The sequence below is a fragment of the Neodiprion fabricii genome, chromosome 1, assembly GCF_021155785.1.
Source record: "Neodiprion fabricii isolate iyNeoFabr1 chromosome 1, iyNeoFabr1.1, whole genome shotgun sequence".
In the NCBI taxonomy this organism is placed as follows: domain Eukaryota; kingdom Metazoa; phylum Arthropoda; class Insecta; order Hymenoptera; family Diprionidae; genus Neodiprion; species Neodiprion fabricii.
Window position 1 is genome coordinate 14,120,899 of NC_060239.1, and position 21,131 is coordinate 14,142,029.

General features: G+C 35.5%; 3 protein-coding genes across 7 annotated transcripts; 2 read left to right on the top strand and 1 right to left on the bottom strand.

The window, feature by feature from the left end:
* Positions 1 to 108: 108 nt before the first annotated feature.
* LOC124175145 (U6 snRNA phosphodiesterase) lies at positions 109 to 5,461 on the top strand. Of its 2 annotated transcripts, XM_046555099.1 has the most exons (5): positions 109 to 236; positions 867 to 1,009; positions 1,122 to 1,462; positions 1,629 to 1,816; positions 5,325 to 5,461. In XM_046555099.1, the coding sequence occupies exons 1-4, from the start codon at positions 118 to 120 to the stop codon at positions 1,812 to 1,814; spliced, it is 789 nt and encodes a 262-aa protein (XP_046411055.1). In that variant the 5' UTR covers positions 109 to 117; the 3' UTR covers positions 1,815 to 1,816; positions 5,325 to 5,461. The 2 variants fall into 2 exon arrangements, with proteins under 2 accessions (XP_046411055.1, XP_046411048.1); XM_046555092.1 differs by lacking the exon at positions 5,325 to 5,461 and having other exon boundaries at positions 1,629 to 1,877.
* Positions 1,514 to 15,492, bottom strand: LOC124175056 (tonsoku-like protein). 4 transcript variants are annotated; one of them, XM_046554917.1, is made up of 6 exons: positions 15,335 to 15,492; positions 15,014 to 15,271; positions 12,347 to 12,515; positions 5,163 to 5,572; positions 3,039 to 5,072; positions 1,514 to 2,929 (listed from the first exon to the last, which is right to left on the bottom strand). In XM_046554917.1, the coding sequence occupies exons 1-6, from the start codon at positions 15,345 to 15,347 to the stop codon at positions 1,983 to 1,985; spliced, it is 3,831 nt and encodes a 1,276-aa protein (XP_046410873.1). In that variant the 5' UTR covers positions 15,348 to 15,492; the 3' UTR covers positions 1,514 to 1,982. The 4 variants fall into 4 exon arrangements, with proteins under 4 accessions (XP_046410873.1, XP_046410865.1, XP_046410890.1 ...); XM_046554909.1 differs by having other exon boundaries at positions 1,514 to 2,944; XM_046554934.1 differs by lacking the exons at positions 15,014 to 15,271; positions 15,335 to 15,492 and having other exon boundaries at positions 1,514 to 2,944; positions 12,366 to 12,476.
* Positions 15,493 to 15,573: 81 nt separating this feature from the next.
* Positions 15,574 to 17,111, top strand: LOC124175132 (protein ALP1-like). The gene is made up of 2 exons (XM_046555066.1): positions 15,574 to 15,973; positions 16,076 to 17,111. The coding sequence occupies exon 2, from the start codon at positions 16,113 to 16,115 to the stop codon at positions 17,076 to 17,078; it is 966 nt and encodes a 321-aa protein (XP_046411022.1). The 5' UTR covers positions 15,574 to 15,973; positions 16,076 to 16,112; the 3' UTR covers positions 17,079 to 17,111.
* The last annotated feature ends 4,020 nt before the right edge of the window (positions 17,112 to 21,131 follow it).

A 21,131-nucleotide genomic window follows, 5' to 3' on the forward strand; every position in this document is an offset into this window, starting at 1 on the left:
ATAGTCGTAACCGGGAAGGATTAATCCTGTGAGTGTGGCACCAGGGGCACCAGGGACTCAGTGGTCTCAACAAGTGAAGATGACTGATCAGACTTTGAGTTGGCAACAATAACTGAAATGGCAGGTTTAGATATGATTCGGTCATACCTATCCGAATCCGAGGATTCCGACACCCAGGATGATTCCAAAATAAACAGAGACAAAATTTCAAGCTCAGCAAAGAATCTGTTACAAAGGTGTGCTTTTTCGTTTTGCGAGGTTAGGTTAGGTTAGGCGTAGTGTATATGAGGCATTCCTAACTGTCAGTGCTGAATCGAATGAAATTACAGTAAACTGGTGCAAATTATGTGTACAACGGGTGAATTTCAGCGTTAAAATATTTCCCCCTTTATTCTAAAAAATCTACCAATCAGCACAACGATTAACAAAAACATCTTAAATATGAAAGATGTGCAATATCAATTTTAACCAAAAGAAGTTGCTCAAAATTTCCGCACATTTTTTTATTTCCATTTGCCTCAATGATTTTTAAAAAGTATTTCCAATCTTTTGTTGTGGTTTAAAGTCGATTTCGGAAAAAGTTACTTTGAAATTTTCGATAAGGCATTTCGATTGTAGATTTATTTTGTATTATGGTTCTGAATAACTTAAAATCAGCATTTCTGGGTTCCTCTTACCGTTGATTTATTGTTAATCGCTTGAATTTTTATAGAGGGAGGAGCAAATGTGGTATTAAAGCCAAAATTTAACAGACATAAAAATATACGTTTCATTTTTCCACTTCTGTGTATACCTACAAAGTTTCATTGGATTCCTTGATGAATATGGAGATGCTTGTTTAGTAGAAGGTTGACGTATCATTTCAGATTTTCGGTTCCTGAGAGTATATTGTCATTGAAAGGTACGAAACATCATGAAGATGTTCACGATGATCCCAGCCAACATGATGGGCGAACAAGAACTTTTAAACATGAACGTGGAAACTGGGCAACACTTGTTTACATTAACTGTAAATTGACGCATAAAATATAGTTTGATGCATCATTTAATATGGACTGAATGATAATAAATTTTTTAGATATACATATGAATGTCCAAATTCAAATTGAAAAATTTTGCAGATCCTGATTACAGCCCAATATGTTCATGGTTGAGGGAACTACCACAACAGATTGGAATTAAGGAAGTTTTGAACTTTTTTACAGAATTCCATTTAAGTTTAACTCGGTGTTTGGTTCTAAAATTTCACTGGATTGAATCATTCGTCGATAGCTTACAGAAGCTGTGTCAATCTACAGGTGAAATATTGGTAGAATTTAGGGATTTGAAGGTATACTGTAACGAAGAAAGGACTCGAACATTTCTTGGTTTACGGTGTGAAGACAGGAATAAAATCCTCAAACAATTCGTGATAAATATTGATAAAATACTTGCAGAGTATCAGCTACCATCATTCTATGAGGTGAGTCTCTTCATTTTAGTCATGAAAGTAATTGCATGTGTAATGAAAATGTCCGTGGTCTACATTTTTTTTAATTATAAAACTTTAAATCTGCTATTATGTACAGTGTTCATAGGTATTTTTTAGTCTCTGTTACAAGCAGTGTTACATTTCCCATGATCTATAGGACGCGTCGTTTCATGTCAGCATCCTATGGTGCCTAGGAGATGTGAAGGAAAAACTGAATGCTTCGCTTCCTGCTCTGAATGAAAGTTGGAACAGTATTTGTGCCGAGCATTTTTTACACAGTTTCGAAGTCAGCAAGATTAATTGTAAAATTGGCAACAAAATGTACACTTTTCCTCTGAAGTAAAGGTATACATGAGTAATAAATATTCAATGTAAATAAAAGTAGTGACAGTTTGGAAGAATGTGTCAATCAACACAAAAAATTGCTTTCTTCATGTTTAATATATTCTATTGATCTGAAAACAATAGTCAGGATTTCTAAGGCTTGAAAGTTCCCTTAATAATTATTTAATTAATAATGGTTAAATATCACTACATTGTGAGGTAATGTTTGTATGTAACCTTGACCACCCCATAGCTTCAGCCACGACTGTTGAACTTCAGATGCCATGCTAACCATAAGAGTACAAATTTCAGGATGGCAGATAAAAACTTCCAAATCGGGGGGGTCAGTTATCTCAGAGCATCCACTGAAGTCGATATATGACAGTGTTGGTTTGTGTTGTAACACGTCACATAAAGATTTTTTCGAAAGTTTAATATTGCCGTTTATCACAAGCTTAGCAAGATTAGCTGTTTGTGAAAGAATGCGTGATAAATCATCATCACATAAGTCACACATTGAGAGATCCAATGATTCTAATGTTGCGAGTGAAAATCTAGGGTGAGAAAACAGTTCTTTTATTATGCGAGATTTTCCGGCCTGAATCGAACCAGATAAGTTCAGTGATAAAATATGAGGCTGCAATAAAGATCGCAGTCCTTCGCCCATTATTGGGTTTTGTGCAAAGTCTAGATTATTTAAGGCAGCGTTGCTTGTGCCTACAAAAATATTTTCCACTTCGCAATTGCTCATATTCAAAGATTGCAAATTTTTTAAACAGGACAAAAGCGTATGTAATTGATGTGATGCTCGTTTACCCAAAGGATTATAACTTAAATCTAGTACTCGAGTTTGCAAAGGGAACTGCCTAAATTGAGACAGACAATTCAAATCAATATCACAACAGCGCAGGTGTAACTCCTGCAATAAAGTTAACTGCTCCAAGCTGCTACTTAGTATCTCTCCAAAGTCGTTGAGTTCTACTCCTGACATGTTCAAGACTTGCAGATGGATCTGGTACTGTAGACTTTTTAATAGTGGAAATACATCGCTGTTTAATGTCTCACGACCTCGTAGTCGAAATGTGGAAGTGTTCTCACACGTTCTCAGGCATTTTACAGTTCCTTCATCTATAGCTGAAAACAAACCGCCTTGAATTTTGCTCTATTCAGTAGTTCATATAATAAAATAAATTGGTATAGCCATTCAGTAAATTTTTTTTACGAAGTACAGTAATAGTCTTACCAATATTGCAGCTGCTACAAATCGTTTTGTATCGATCAGAGATTGGAGGGATATCCATTTTTCGAATATTGCCAATCAAGCTAAGTGGTTTGCAATTCAGATAATAGGAATTAATTGTACTTTGCGAGATTGTTGAATCACCGTTCGATGTGATAAGGTTAAAATCTGGCGTGCATCCAGTTTCTTCTTTAAATTTTTTTTGGACTTGTCGTATGATGCTTTCGGTAGTGATTTTGTTTTCGTTCGAGACGAAGAGCCGCAATTTAAACAATTTTTTTTCAATTAAAACCTCTACATTCATCTCTTTGGCTTGCACTTGCTGAGATCCACTTCTTGATACGACATAAGCACTTGGCGATTGAGTGCAAGATACTGAATGCCTGGAAAAGCTTAGTGATAAAAGAGTGGATTGTTTTTTTAAACTTCTAACCTCGTCAGGTTTCTCAATGACTTCACATATCTCAGCACTATTGCTATCACAACTTTCTTCTGTTTCACTGTCTTGTAAAGTGGAAGACAATATTTTACTGTTCACCTCAGTTCTTTGACGTTTGCTTTTCCTTTCTACTGGTGCTGAACCTGCAGACTTGCGTTTCGCGGTAAATAGAAGATCAGTTCGATTATTCTTTTTCTTGCTTGAATTGGGGCCAATATCATCATCAAGCCATTCATCTAGCAGTACTTGATCAGAATCTAGAAGAGGTGCAAGATCTTTGTGGGAAGTTGCGGATTTAATAAATGGACCTAGCCGTGTTCCTCTATTGCGCAGATTATCTATCGTCTGTTTGTAAACTTCACCAGCTGAGACATTGTGTCTTTCTGTATTTTCATTTTCCTCTTCTTTAAGCACATCTATACAATGTGAGCTTTTCCTCTCCAAGGTGATATTCATTCTTTTTTTCACCGTCGTTCTTGTCACACCTTTCTGAGATAATTTACTGTGCATATGCTCGTACTCAGATTTATCGAGGCCCGATAACTCCTTAGCTCTTTTTCGCCAGTCTTCAAGAGAGTCGAGAATTGTGTCACCTTTTTCAGTTACTGCATAAATATTTGCTCCAAATTCGATCAGTAAATTCATAACAGAAAAGTTTCCACAACTTGCCGCATCGTGTAGCGGTGTAATTCCCTCACAGCTAGAACCTCCAGGGTCATTGACATCAGCTCCAGCGTTTAACAACAATCTTGCTATTTCGACATGACCATGATTAGCTGCTTCATGTAGCGGCGTCCATCCGAAGTTATCCCTTATGTCTGTTGGATGTCCATCATCAATTAGTTTCTGAACTCGTTCAATGTTGCAGTTTATGCAAGCTATATGAAGCTGTGTTTCTCCTCTTTCGTTTTTTTTTATAACCAAGCCCGTACGACTACTTCGTGTTGATTTCAGTCTCATTGAACTACTGTTTTCTTCGCAGTTTGGTATATCCAAGTCAGAGAGTTTATCAAGATCCACATCAGCTCCAATATCGAGATTTTCAGAATTTTCCTTTTCGCTATCGAATTCTGGTACTGTATCGAGTAACTGGTTCAGTCTGTCTCTCATTTCTTCAGTATCCTTCAAGGTCTGGGTTTCTGAATAATGGAGATATGCTTTCAGAACTGTTATTTCTAACGATGGAATACTGGTTAACGTAGCCTTTGATAGGGCTAGTTCGTAAGCGCGACATATGTCTGAACTTGTCGCACCAGTTGACTCTAAGAGATCGGCTGAAAACAGGGCTGATCTGCACGCTTCACGAGGATCAGAGCACATGCTTAGCTCTCTTTGTGCATAAGTGAAAGCCTCCTCATATCGACCTAGATCTTTCAAAGTCTGAGCTAAGGAAATCAGTCCTGCTGTAATTCCGTCAAAGGATTTTTCCTTTTCCGCATGAGCAAGCATTTCTTTATAATACTCCAATGCCTTTTCATAGCACTGGACAGCTGCAGCTGCGTCTCCCAACTTCTCGTAAAGTTGAAATCGATTTTTTTGGATTTTGATATTTCCAATATCACTATTCACCATATTTTCAGTTCTGCTGAGAGTCACAGCTGTATGTAAAAAGAGAAAAGTATGTTTATGTTGTCATGCATAAAAATAGAATAAAATACAAAAATAAAGTGAGTGAACTTTCAACTCACCAATGCGAAGAAGTTTCTCTACTTGTTCTCGGGTCGACTGGGGTAGATCTTTGATTGAGAAGAGCACTACCAAATCCTTGCGAGCATTCTGCCAATTACCATATTTCAACAACAACTCTGCTTTAGCTAGCAGAGCATTTGCTTTCATAGAAACATTTTCAGTTTCAGCTGCCATTTCCAGATACTTGAGCGCCTTCTCTTTGTCCTGTTGTCTTTCATGATGAGATCCAAGTGCGAGATAAGCTCTATGCTCATCTTCCTTCAAGTTGTATGTAGAGCATATCAAACGACATTTGTTATACAAGTTGATAGCCTCATGCGGCTTCATCTGAGCATCTAATACGAGACCCCAGTTCAAAAGAAGACGTGCACGTATGGTTGCCATTTCCGCCTTTGGGATGCCCTGAAGTCTTTGTTATAACAAAAAAATAAACAAATAAAACAATTACATTAATATAATATCTTTGGAAAGGTGTTGGAAGTTTGGACAAGTTTTTGGCCTGAGATTAGTAAATTCGACAGCGATTTTGAATCAAGTTCTGTTATTATGAAGAGAAATCTACAATAAGAGTAAGATAAAGAATTGTGTGAGAAACAGTGCAACTGAATATTCACTGAACAGTGTATTTTGCGAATTTTTAACCCCACATATGTCAAATAAACATAAGATTTTCGATGAGCAAATAAATTCTAATGGGCCATGTAATATACTATTAAACATTGAATTACCTCTAGATTTTCAGCATCACGCATAATAACCATGACCATCGATATCATACGCTGATATATGATTTGGAACTAAAATTTATTACTTTTTCATACATGTTTTTGGTATCACTGATCAATGACAAATTTAACAAAACATGTCAGTTGACATTTTGGCGCCTTAGCGAGAGGCTTTTTTAGAAGTATTTACAATTTATTAATGACCTAGTGTTAAAATTAATCATTACGTATTTTCAATGACAAAAGGTACTAAGATTTCGTTAAAAAATTATGTGATGTATGCACAATGATTACAAACGTAATTGTATAGGTTTGAAAATCTCCTATGTTAATGGCGAAGCATTAATTATCTAGTCAAGAATAATCGGAATGTGTTGCTTTTTGTTTGGTTTGAGTTAAATCTACAATTCAAAATTTCCATTGGTCTCTGAGCTGGACCCCTTTCAATTTTTAAATTGATGTTTTGGAGTCTTTATTCGGGTTCACGATTTTTCTAAAATTACCACTCTCAGTCACAGCTTGTTTTTCAGCTATTACCAAAATGTCGAAAGAGAAAACGTCTGAAGAGATAGGCAGAGAAAGAGAAAATAGTTCTTTTAATACATGAGATTCTTCATCCTGGATTGAAACATATAATTTCAGTGATAAAATATGTCCATCACCGAATATTGGGTTTTGTGCTTATTGTAAGTTTAGATTATTTAAGGCAGCATTCCTTGTACCGACAAAAATATTTACTCATGTATCAAGTTTTAGAGTTTTTTTTTTCACTATTTAACTGTAGTAGGTATTTCTTGAAAATCCTGTGCTTTCAGAAAAGCGCGTTTTCTTTACGGTACACCAAAGATACAAGTACACAATATCTCAAATATTGAAAAAAAAAAGCAATTTTTCACCACTGAGGATGGCTGGCCAAATCTGATCGAAACTTCAATAAAAAAAAATGATAATCATAAAAGAAGACCACCACACCCGTGATTTTATCAACTTCCTATACTAATCCCCAGTCAAGATGAGTAACTAGGGCTATGGAGGTTGAAAACATCTACTATAATGAGATGATGAAAAGAAAGAAAGCATACAATCAGAAATAGATAATATCAATAGGAAGCAAATGCTACTGCATGCAATGCTTTGGTGACGAACTAGTCGTTTGAAAAACAAGCAAAGACTGAAAGTGGGGGTTTCGGAACATTCATTCTATGTGAACTAAGTCTTGAACAAATTAGAAAAGACTCATCCGTGTTAACTAGAATAAGGGCATTCGAAGAAAAGATAAATTGGAAAGTCGGAATGGATGAGAATCAGGGACGAGTCGAAATTTTTTGGAATGCCCTATTATGACTATGTGAGACCAAAAATAAAGTCTTTCACCAATCATCCTTATGCATTTGTACTGTCAGAGGCTTTTCGTGAAGGCATATAAAAACTGAATATTGGACTAGCGTTAACCAATTTACTTCACATGCGTCACTCTATCAGAAGTCTGTTTTGATCGATTGAAGAATATGAATCAACATAAAAGCATGCTAATAGTGTAGCTGATTCCTTGAAATACTGATCCACACTTAAACATGATACACAACTTATCGAAATTTCTTTACCCTGATTTTGATATTCTATTTCTCTAGAATAATCTGGATTATATTAAACTACAAATGATTACAAAAGTATTATGGGAAACTTTTTGTCTGTTTCATTAAGAATGTAAACAAATTTCGTATGAAAATATTCACCACAGGTAATACTTCTACTTAGATGTTGGACTTGTAGCTAGCAACTAAATTTAGCAGACAAACGTGTTACGTTTCTTTTAAATAGCAAAAATTGGTACAATTACATCGGCCCACAAAAAAAAAAGTGGTCTGTACATTTGAACAGACCCACCTACCTTTATGTATTTTGACGCGCTGAATCCGAATCTGAGGTCCGTTTGGTCCGTAGACCCTCAAAATTTTGAGAAAAGTGCAAAAAACCGTATAAAATGCAAAAAAGTGCAGTTTTGGTGATAAAAGAAATTTCTAAATATAAATCATACAAGTTTTACATGTGATTCGATCCGCTAAGTATAAATCTGAAGTTTATTTTGCCTGTAGGCCCTTAAAAATATAAATAAATTGCTAAAAAACCCTAAAAATTGGTGTCAACTGTATTTACAGTAATAAAAAAATTGATTAAACATGATTAGATTTATTTTTCACATATTGTGATGTACTAAATCCAACTAAAAAAATCTGTTAATGTGAATCAGTCAGAAATTTACCAAATATCGTTCAAAAAAGCATAGAAAGATAAGGTAAGGAACGAGCTTTATTGTTATCAGGGGAAGTAGAATATCAACATGATGGCAGATTTTTGCTGAACGCTAAAGGGAGACGTAACGAAGGACAATAAAAAACGTAAGAGAAAACCATTGCGTAGGTCATTTGAAGACAAAAGAGTTCGACACAAATGAACAACAGCTCGAAATCGATAACGCTCGTTCCTTACCTTATCTTTCTATGCTTTTTTGAACGATTTTTGGTAAATTTCTGACTGATTCACGTTAACGGATTTTTTATTTGGATTTCGTGCATCACAATATGTGAGAAATAAATATAATTATGTTTAATCAATTTTTTTATTACTGTAAATACAATTTATAGCAATTTTTGGGGATTTTTTGCAATTTACTTATATTTTTAAGGGCCTACAGGCAAAATAAACTTCATATTTATACTCAGCGGATCGAATCACATGTAAAACTTATATGATTTATATTTAGAAATTTTTTTTATTACCAAACTGCAGTTTTTTCCATTTTTTACGGTTTTTTGCACTTTTCTCAAAATTTTGAGGGTGTACGGACCAAACGGACCTCAGATTCGGATTCAGCGCGTCAAAATACATAAAGATAGGTGGGTCTGTTCAAATGTATAGACCATTTTTTTTTTTGTGAGCCGGTGTTAGTCAAGATTAGACAAAATCCAGATTCTTGGTTCTCAATGCCTTGTATTAGTATTAACTACAAGCTTCAGCTGTATCTTCAGCTATGCCTTATTACATAAAATAAGTTAATTTCAAACTTCAAAATAATCACAAATAGCTATTTTTAGTGCTATCACTGTCATTTGTACGATAAGATACAAAAATATTATAAATGCAAACAAAACTTTTATGAGAAATGCAAGGAGTCTAGCCAACTAATGGAGTCAAATGTAATCCTTCTTGGCCAAAATGCCGAGCTATTTCAGTAGTCAGCTGCTAATAAAATGTATAGTATTGTTGATAAGCTAAACTCCTATTTTCTTTCCTTTTCATTATGCTATTCAAGGTGAAAAAAATTATTCACTCTTGCTTTTGCCACTTTGTTATCTGAGAGTGTCTAGTAAAAGTCGATACATAAAATTCAAGGACTTGATCAGGACTAAAATCCTATTTTTCACAATGATTATTTTAAATAAGTTCCTTTCATTGCTGAGAGTGCAAAAATTGTAAATAATAGTATTTTAACGTAATCATCTTTTACTGTTTATAATTTTTTATTTTTTTTTTATCATTGTTTACTTTTTCTGAGTAAATTGAAACGAATTGCAAAAACGGGATTTAAAATAATTCGTTATGGCATTGCTCTAACGTCGATGTCTGCAAGATTTCAACTACCATAGTCCTATTCTTTGAAAATACGAATTCTTGACAGTTTGACATTGTATTCAGTGAACGTCGTTTATTGCAATTCGAATTAATGTGGATAGGAATCGTCCCATATTGGATTCCAAGTCACATATTGAAAACAAAACGTCGCCTTAGTGGGCTAAAGCTGTGTGAATTGGGATTCAAAGATAATATTTTTAATTCAATTTGGTTTACTGGAATTAGTCGGATAATGTAAATTTTATATAAAAATTTAACATAGAAATTTTACATTTCAGCGATGCTGATAACGTAGTAAGAAAGCCACAGAAAAGAATCAAGTGGTTCAAAATTTTTGCAAATACTAAATGAAATAGAAAAATTATCAACAATGAAATTGAAAGATATACATCATTGAAATAAATTATAATTGCAGAATAATCAATGTATCTCTATTAGTTATTATGATGGATACACCAATCAGATATATTTTAGAACATTGTCTCCATGGCCTACACTTTATAAATTTTATTATTTTTTGTCAGGCTAATGTTCTGCTCGACACATAATTTATTTCGGTCTTTTCTTCTTGAAGAAGATGGTTGCTTAGATCGAAATTGTGAAGAACAAATAAAAAAGTACACGTAATGTTGTCACGGGCCTCGAAGCAGAAATTGGACTTCCATTTTCTGAATATTTGTAATCAAGTTTTAGGGCATGGTTAGAGCTATAGGTTCAGGGTTCATAGTGGTCTCTGGAGTCAGAAAAAGTGACATATTTAGGATTATTTATACATTCAATTTCAGAGTACATGGTACACATTTATTATACTGAGTGCCTGTTCAGTAAGGTGGAGTGAAAATGTAAAATTTTTTAATATGGATATAGCTGGGTATGGCAAAGTTGTGGATGTGCGTGTAAGTAAAGAATATTCTTTGCCACACCCCAAAAGTTGAGATCTTCAGCTACGAAAAAAGATTTAAAGATTTGATGTTATTGAACAATTCCAAATTCATGCATTTTCCATACATATGTGTACCGTTATTATGTTTACTTCTTGGCATCAAATCGGCATATTCTGAACTGAACTGGAATACATGTCATTGTTGTTCATCCAAGACTTTAAAGCTTTTCCCAGAGCTGAAGATCTTCACTTTTGGGGTGCAGCAAAAAATTTTCTCTATTTTCACACGTACGCACAACTATTTCACACCTGGCCATATCGATTTTAAAAAATTTTGCACTTTCGCTCCACCCTAATAAAGAGAATGTAAGTAGTAAACCAAAAGAAAAAAAACATGTATATCATTGTGGTTTAGTTGAAAAAAGTTACTTTTCGCTGGATGGTAAGAAAGAAGTTGGTTTGAAAAAAAACGTGACTAAACATGGGAAAAGTGACGCACTGTGAGCCCTGTAGGTTTTTAAATTGACCAACAGAAAACATAGGATGGGTGGTTTCAATTGCCCAAGGCGTATATCCCAGAAACATACAGAGTTGGAAGGAAAGGTTTTATATGAAACATGGATGTTTCAAGGGGGAAAATTGAAGCTGATGCAGTGCAACATATGGAGTATGCTATTTATAAGATTTAGCAAATCACGTCTGATTTTTAAGAGGGTATACGTATTTTAGATATTAACAAGTGATGGTGAAATCAAAGACAAACATAAAGATGTAGGTAATAAAAAAACTTTGATTTTTTTTCTTTAATTTTATTTAACTTTGCCTGAAATTGTTTTTTACTCTGTCCTGAGTTTCTGCACATATTAATCGTCCCTTGCCTTCATTGAAAAGTTTTCTTGTGGATACCAAATTGGAGAGTTGAAATGATATCAAGTTCTCCATAATTTTAGTCTGGCTCATAAATTTGTTTAGTGAACGTTGATGAAAAATAAAAAAATAAAAAAAAAAACGAAAACCGATGAGAAAAAAAAATTGGATTTTTTGTGACATTTTTAAATTTGTCTTTGATCTCACTGGCAGCTACTCATATCCAAAGTATATGTACCCTATGCCAAACAAGTCGTTAAAAATGCAAAAAGTTGCATGCTCCACAAGTTGATCCATAGCAGCATTATCTTTACTCTTGGAAACCTTTCAAGTTTCATACAAAAATTTTTCTTTTATCTCTAGGCTGAATCTATTTCAAATCATACAGACCAGCAGAGGTCATATTCCGTAATTGCTCGTAACTGAAGTATGTTCTTTCTCGCCCAAAATAAATAGACATATATTTTGGGCTAGGAAGAACATACTTCAGTTACAAGCAATTACGGCATTTGAGATAAATTCAGCCCCTACTTATTTCTGAGATCTATGCCTGGGACAATCATGTAAGATTTTGAAATCTTATTATTATATCAATGAAATTCGGTTTTTCTTAATTCAATATTTTCTAGATAACTTACATTAGTATCTTTGGTAAAATTGACGCACGAATTTCAGGGACTTTTCAGGATTTTTCTAAGATTACAGATGTCTAGCGATACCAGACTTGAAAAAGTCATGTATAATCATAAAGTTGAAGTTCGTACTGTTAATCAATGGGGAAAAAAAAAAATTCACAGTTAGTAAAGTTCAAGTAATAAGGTGAATAAAAACAATTATTATATTTCATCAAAGAATGACTTTGAAGAAGTTGAGTTTTCAAAATTCGAGTATGTTTTTGTTACCGTTTATGAATTTTAGACAATATGTATCGAACAAAGTAACGGTTTTTCATAAAAATGCATCATTGCACCATTGTTACAAACTTTAACTTCAAAAATCCTGGGGTTATTTCTCAACAATGATGGATGGATTAAAATGATATAAATCTTTATCTTAGTTATCACAGGACTCTTACTTATCACATAGGAACATACTCTTCGCGTAGGCCTTCTTAGCGTTGGTAAGCGCCTCAATTTGCTCATCAGATTTTTCTGGAAATCTTTCAGCCAGGCAAAAGTAAGTTCTGCCCAATGTAGCAAATGCCCGCTGCTCCTCCAGTTCATTTTTCATTTCTTGGGCTCCCTCTGTTTTGTCCCATCAATCATATTAATATATTATTCAAGGGTATTCACTAACACAAACCATTTCAAGTATGCAAAAGTTAGTGCTTCATGGTTGCTGTATTAAAAATCCGCAAAGTTCCAATTATTTCAAAGATTGTTCAAAGGTGAAACGCTACTTAAAAGAACTAAATTTTAATTATTTCTCCAAGTAGTGTTAAATTTGTAGAGATTCACGAATTTTGAGGTATTATGTTACAGATATTAAGTAATTGAAAATAAAAAAATGCTTAATGATCAATACTTCCATTGGACAATGAAATCATCAGTTTTGTTAGTTTTACTCCAGTCGAAAATTATGTGAGGCCATAAACTAGTCTGCAATATTACACGGTGTGCAGTAGAAGTGATATGCAAAATTACAGAACCCTATGTCAGAAATAAAAAGTTGTTTGGCGATATTTCTTTTCAAATATCTAACAATAAGTCTTGTACAAATGATATAATGTATTTTATATTTAATTGAATGAGTTTGAAGTAGGTCCAGATTTATGGATAACGAGGTTGTGAGTTCATGATATTAACTTACCTGAACAGTGAAAGAAATAAAATATTAATGATTATAGGGCTTGTAGCAGTAAAGTTATCTGAAAAAAGTGAGAAACCTGACTTTTAGACCTAAAAAAAGTGACTCATAAGTAACTGATCAAAACTAATTACTGCCCTGTAATTAAACGAAAAGTATAACTACAGTGTTATCCATTTCATCAGAAAAAGCCCTATTTTCAATTATGCCACTGTATACGAGTTTTCTTGGTGTTTCACATCTTTTTCTGCATTACAAAAAGTTATCACTCCACACGATATGTAGAAAATAAGTTAGAAAAGAAAAATAGCAATGATTTATGAACTTGCTTTTTTTGCGGGCAAAACATTTCGATACAGAAACAATGAACAACGTAATTATGGTTGATTCTTATAAATAGAACTTAAGCCAATTTTTCGGCTGAAAAGATTATAATACTTAATAAACAGAATTTTGTGTAGTTGATATCGTGTAAGAAAAAAATTGTACAACCATATTTTTTCTGCATGAAACTCAATAACAACCGACTAAGTGATAAACGACCATTTCTTAGAAAAAGTAACAAAAAGTGACTCCGTTGAAAAAAGTTACCAATAGCGAGAAAAGTAACTGGCCACCAGCCCTGTGATTGGTGATGTCAATTTATTGTAAACTGACCTACTTAAGTATGAAAACTTGTTTCTTCATTAATTTTTGGTATGTAAAAATTGTAAGTATGAGAGATTCTTAATTAAGGTAGTTAAAGTCAATGCAGTTCTTATTGTTTTGCAATTGAGTTCTGGAGGATAACTTAAGAAGCCAATAACAACTGTTTCTATAAGGCATGAAATTAAATTACTGTTTAATTTGATTATAATTTACGTAATAGCATGTGAACAATTGAGTTTAAGCTACAGCAAAAACCAGAGTTAGCAGCTAAACATGCTCACGTTTATTTCTATGAGATTTTATTGAATATTGTGGAAATCTAATACTTATTGAGAACTTTTGTGTAAGACTGTATTGGATTTTAGTAGTATGTTCAGCACATTTGGATACTACTGGCACTAGTTTCCCCAAAGTGTTCAGAGAATGAATTCTTGGAATTATTGGTTATCGATACAAGGCCTGTTTGTGGCAAATTGCATTAGATAGACTATTATTAATGTAACTGGCAAACCTTTTATATCCACCAGGCTCTAATTTTTTAACACTCAATTTTTATTGCCTGGAAATAATTCAAACAAAATTTATAATAAACGCTTGCGAGTAATATTTAATGAATAAGAAAGATGCAAAATACTCTGGTGTATGGTGTAGCAGACTTAATTTACTAAACGTACTTAAGACCACACATCTTTCCTCATTTTTCATACTTGAACATAAGTAATTTCAGTTGATTTATCTCTCAAGCTTCCCAGATAGCATTGATGGAACCTCATAACTTACAGTATTTGATCAACACAGATTGCATGCAATTCACTACTACATTACAATAATGATCTGATCATCATAATCAGACCACAAATAAGCTGCAAGTGAATTACAATATATGATATCACACTTTGACTGAGATTATTGCATAAAATATATACACAAATTAGCAGCATGTTAAGCGCAAGTGAGAGATCATACATTGTACAATACTCAAATTACATGACATGCTGCATAATTGCGGAAAATTTGTGGCTTATTACTGCTGATCATCTTATGATTGCAAAACTAACTACATACGTGGTAGTAAAATTAGCTAATTTGCACAAAGGTTGATATTATGCTTGCAAATTGCATGGAATTTGCAATGGGTTACCTACGTTCTTTGCACAAGATAGCTGGCTCAAAAATGTAGTGATGAAGCATAGACCGACTAGTCTGTGACTTTACTACTTGTTTTAAAAATATTCATTCTTACATCGATTCAGAAGATGGGAGATTGAAAGAAAATGAAATCTCATACCAAGGTAAAGTTTTTGGTGTTTTAGTGCTTGTTGATAATCTTCAAGAGATAAGTGTATCTCTCCGATCATGCGATGAGCGACAGCGAGGCTAAGTTTGTCGTTAAGGATACGACATGCTTCAACTTGCTCGGTATATTCTTCTCTAGCATCATCCAATCGACCAAGTTGAAAGTATAGATCTGCTAAGCTATTCGTAGCCTCGGCAAATTGAAGTATATTACCATCTTTTTTGGCGCGTAGTTTCTTCTTTATTAGCCCTAAGTAAAATCAATTCATTGATGAGCATGTTTTCGTAATTTCAAAATTATGGTCTTACTTACGTTCTGTATCCATTGCGAAGAAGTACGGTAAACAGTTAATTCGGCCTATTGTTTTCTTCAATAAGCTAAGGAAATGATTATTAAATTCTACTGCTTTCGGACAGTATAACCATGATTTACATCATGTATACCCTTGGATGTGTACATCATCCACGATGTAAGTGTAGGTTTTCACGGAGCGTGAGCCCGACGCCGCGTCATTCGACGCTTCGTGAAGATCACGGTCTTAAGCCCCCCGCACACGACGCTTGTTTTGCTGCTGGATTGCTTGCTAGATTTTACCGCTGGGTTCCAAGTTGGCTGTGGCGCTGGGTGCAACGATGGCACCCTCGTTGGGTTGGCTTCACACGATGCTTGTCGCTAGGCGTGCTGGCGTGCAGGGAGCCTAGAGAGAAAGTATAGGCGAATACGTAGTCCTAGCATTTCTAACCTCAACAGTACCATGGACGCTCGAGTGCAACAAACTATTGCGGCTGAAATAATTCGACGTAGGAAAGCATTTATCGTGTCAGCTGTAGCAACTGCTTTTAAACGTAGACATCTACTGAAACAACGAAAACGTAAATTGTGGAGTCGCGAGTGGCTGTTACGGCGTGATAGAGGACAGAATGTTCTAAATATGGTATTTCGTGAGCTCGGGTATGTAACCATTTGATTTTCATTTTATTTATTATTACTTTTTTGGATTTTCAATTTTATACTTGACTTTTCAATGCATATTTATACTAAATTTTTGTTTAGCCCTGAAGATCCAGCCAGTTTCACCAATTATACTTGAATGATGGAAGATGACTGGAATGAGTTGTTGACACTTCTGACTCCGGCCATAAAAAAACAGGATACCGTTATGCGTCAAGCTATATCACCGAGGGACAGACTCACTGTGACTCTTCGATATTTAGCAACGGGCAATACCTTTCAAGATTTGAGCTACTCCACTCGCATAGCCGCGAACACCATTTCAAAAGTGATTGACGAAACTTTGAGAGCAATAGTAGAAGTACTCGACTCAAAAGTATGGAATTTCCCATCATCGCTGGAGGAATGGCAGGTTATCGCTCACAAATTCGATACTTTATGGAATTTTCCTCATTGCATCGGTGCGCTGGATGGGAAACACATCAATTTTCGTCCCCCTCGAAGTGACGGATCGATTTACCGTAATTATAAGGGAAAAGACAGCATTGTGCTTCTGGGTCTTGTCGATGCTGAATACAGATTTTTGTTCGTTGACGTCGGAAGAAATGGACGTATGCACGATTCTGCTGTTTTGCGTGAGAGCCCATTATGGACTAAGATCAACGATGGAACGTTGAACTTACCTGCTCCATGTGAAATTCCAGGCTTTTGTTACAAATTACCGTACGTGATTGTCGGTAACGACGCATTTGCCTTGAAACCTAATTTGTTAAAGCCGTATCCGGATAGAAACTTGACGCTTGACAAAAGAATATTCAACTACAGATTGAGCCGTGCTCGCAGAACTGTTGAAAACGCTTTTGGCATACTGGCAAACAGATGGCGCGTTTTACTTTCTACGATATCTCTCTCCGTTCAAAAAGTAGAGAAAATAACTTACGCGTGTGTGCTTTTACATAATTATTTAATCAATAAATCTAACAATGATTCCAGTCAATGGTACGTACCGCATAATTACAGAATCTCAACCCGAGTTGATAGTAATTGTAATGCAGTACAATTATCCGAAGGGCAGAATGCCTCCCTATATCTGAGAAATAACTGAAGCAGTAATGAAGTTCTAGAGATACGAGATAAATTTTGTGAATACTTTAATACTACAGGCATAGTGCCATTTCAATATACCGCTATTGAACGAGGTAACTATTAGTCGTTGCTCTGCGAGCAAGTTCATAGTATTTATTCATTTATTAATTTATTTACTAGCACTGCGGCCGCGGCTTGTATTTGTATTTGACAGTATTTGTACAATGTTTATACAGAAATAAATGAATGCCATTACTGGTTTTATAGTATTCGAATTTTGTTTGTGTACGAAAGACTTTTGAAAATATCTCTTTGACTAAGCAGCATCGACAATTGAAAAAAGAATCCCTCCAAAATTACACAGATTCTCGAGTTTTTGGATATTCGCCGAGGACTTCTGGGAAATTTCGAGAAATTCCGGAGAGTGTGAATGGCCAAAGTATCGTTCAAAGTGCAAGCAACGAAGGGAACGATTATATTTTTTTACGACTTTTTCTCAACGATTATCAAAGCTGGTGTCAGAGAGAAAAGTTCGACCGAGAAAAATCCATAGTTCCTGAGAACTGTGAACTGTAGTTAATTTTTGTTCCTTCATCGATCTTGCCGCTTCACATTGACCTTAATTTTAGCAATTGGAGTAATTTTTAATGCTTACAATTATACATAAAGAATGACGTGAAATATTAAACATAAATAACAAAATGAAAAAACAAACAGGAGACTTATGGAATGGAATTTTTATAAAAGAAAATGAAAATCAAGATTTTTTGGTTGTCGGTGATGTCAAAACAGGTTGGTGTACTCTTTTTCTGTCACTTTCTAACCAGAATTTATTCCCCCTCGATCGAACAAGATTTTACATCGAAGAAATTGTCATGATTGTTTTTTTCGATTTTTGAATTTTGAAAATTTAAGGAAAACGTGGAAAACAAAAATTTCCTTCGTTCATCATTTTTTTCTGGTTTGTTTGTCGATTTTTGAAAATTGAAAATTTAAGGAACACATGAAAAATGGAAATTTCTCATTTATCATTCCCTTCAGGCTGCTTAAAAGTTTTTTTTGCTTTTCTACGGAGATAAAGGCACGATAGGGTGTTTTTTTCGACTTTTGAATTTTGAAAAGGAACACGTGGAAAATAAAAATTTCTCGTTCGTCGTTTTTTATCAGGTTTTTAAAAATAGTATTTTGCTACGCGCAAGAAAACCATCACGAAAAATAGCACACGTTCTATCACCGAAATCCAGCACGCGACCACGCTTCAGAGCCATCAGAGGCGCCACTTTCTAGCAGCGCTCCCAGCAGAGCAGCCATCCTAGTACCCCGCATGCGATCTATCAGCAAAACAAGCCCCGTGTGCAGCGGGCTTAACACTCAAAAATGAAGAAAGATGCGAATAAAAAATGATTGAGATGTTTACTAGCATTCCATGGCGGGCGTGATAATTGTTTTATTTTAACGGAATCCTCAAATGTTTAAGTCAATAAAATCCATAAACATCAAGCGAGGGCTCACAACTTTTGAGACAGTTTGAGATCTTGTGGAGATGATCCACCGTTTACACACTTTACACTGAGTTATGAACTGTCAAAAACTTCGATGAGCAGGTTATCTTATCGGTATGAATCTATATCTATCATACCCCTGGCCAATGGCGCCCCTAGCGGATAGATAGGAAACAAGACCGTGTGCTTCACTAACGGTGACACCCCCTACCACTCAAAAGTGCCGGAGTTACCAGACCTGTATGTAAGACCGTGGTGAAAATGCATCGGCGGCGGCGGCAAGACGCTGCACAACAAACGCAGTCGTAGGTTCAGCAGTGGATCTCATTATTGTTGAGCCGGTTATCACTACAAGGCGAGTACGCAAGAGAAGGCAAATTGTGATCCAAGGTGAAATAAAACTTGAATTTTTGTCTCATTATTCTGTAATTGAGGGCATGGGGGGAATAACTGTATAATTGAGCAGAGTAACTTTGATGATATTGTTCTCTGTGGAATTGCGTAAAAATGATAATTGCTCGCAGACGCTACACATTTTTTTTTTTTTTTGTTTTCTTCTCGTATACATATATAGCATATATCTAACAATAAGATAGGACTAAAGAAACACCCAACCCTTATGCGGGAGTGACAGCTAATGTACGACGAGAATATACACCGAACAAATCCCTTAAAAGAAATGATGCCATATGAGAACAACGCCTTAACCTGTGTGCAAAGGAACTATCGCAATGCGGAATAAACAACAATCGAACTGATGCGAAACTATGGTGATTGCAGCTCCAAAATGTACATCATAGACCTTCAAGGATTTCACGGGGAAAATCATGTCTTCGTGATAAAGGAAATCGCAGTGATGAGTTGCTGCGAAGGACCAATACACCACTCGATAGTCCGTATGGAAACAGAAAAATCTATTCTTCCACCAGAAACCCAACCCAGACACCGCTTTAAAATCACCTGTGGCTAAAGACTTGGCGAAACAAGATCGAGCGCTCACCAAAAGGGCTAGACGTCTTGGAACAAGTAGTCGAAGCAATCAAGGAAATCAATTGCAATATTAAGGAAGACGAAGCCTAAAATAAAAACCACCCATCGCACAAAAACACTGACGAAATATAACATCATCAAAATGTCCCAACCTCCTCCACAACCACACATCCTCACCAGAGCAAAAGACAATTCTATCGAACACCGGAATGTTCATTAATTACAGTCGATTTTCTTTTACGACCACAGAAGATCGAGATGGATCTCCGGCTAGCAATCCTGCCCTAACTGATCTGGATGACTATGGCCTTAATCGCCTACGACTGCGGATCGAAAATGACGAAACTGACCACGGTATCTCTCCTTGAAGTAGGAACATGCGACCTGCCGAAACTACAACCTGTAACTAGCACCTTCAAAATGCAGCTCCAGAACTCACCGACTACTCAGAGGCACGAATCACGCAATGCAAAGTAGAGATACATCCATCGATCTTTCACTGCGGAATGCATTCGCATATTTCGGCAACTAGCAACGGACAACTCGAATATATACATTTTGTATCAAAAGAAGAATGCATACAAATGCACCTGTACAAATCGTAGAGATTCGGAGTTAATAGCGTTATATCCTTATTAAAACCAAATGGAACAACGACAAAAACCATATCCCTTGGCGGAGCAACGAATTTTGACGGGACTTGCGAAGGCATACAATACTCCGACGAATACGGAATATGGAGTGACGTAATAGTCCAAGGATACGTTAAGATCAGTCTAGCTGAATATACTGCAAAAATAAACTTAAATTCAAATAAAATCATATTTCTATCTTGAACAACATGTGACTTCAACAACGGTAATTGCGTAGAAAATGAAGGAGGAAACACGTTTTAGGAAACCCTGCCAAAGGATTCCTGTCAACTAGACCGATACGACGTCTTATACGAAGGCCGAACCATAAAAATCAAAAACAGCGATGAAACCTATGACGAAGTATATACAGTTACCACTCAAGACATAACCTTCGCCTTTTCGAAGAAATGACGTCAACAATTATGCGGGTACGAGTTGATTCGAACCGAATATCCGAAACTACTCATCATCGAAGAACCGACTGAAAACGCGTTCACTCACAAAAAACCCGTAGCAACCAGCAACTTGGACATTTTCACCTATGTAAACTCAAAATTCGTATACGTGGAAAGACATATGAGAATGCAGATGTCAACATTATACCGAGACGTACTCTCGCAGAAATGCAAATTGGAACAACAAGTTTTACGGAACTTATTGACAACCGCAGCCCTAACGCCCGACGACTTCGCACACCAATTAATGAAAGGACCAGGCTACATGGCAACAATAGCAGGAGAAGTAATACATATAATCAAATGCATACCAGTCGACGTAAAAATTAGAAAGACGGAGAACTGTTACCAAGAATTACCGGTATTCAGAGGAAACGCCAGCATGTTTGTATCACCGAAGAGCCGCATGTTGTTAAAAACCGGAGTACAGATAGAATGTAACCCTTTCGTCCCAGTGATGTTCAACCTCGATGAGAAATGGTATAAACTA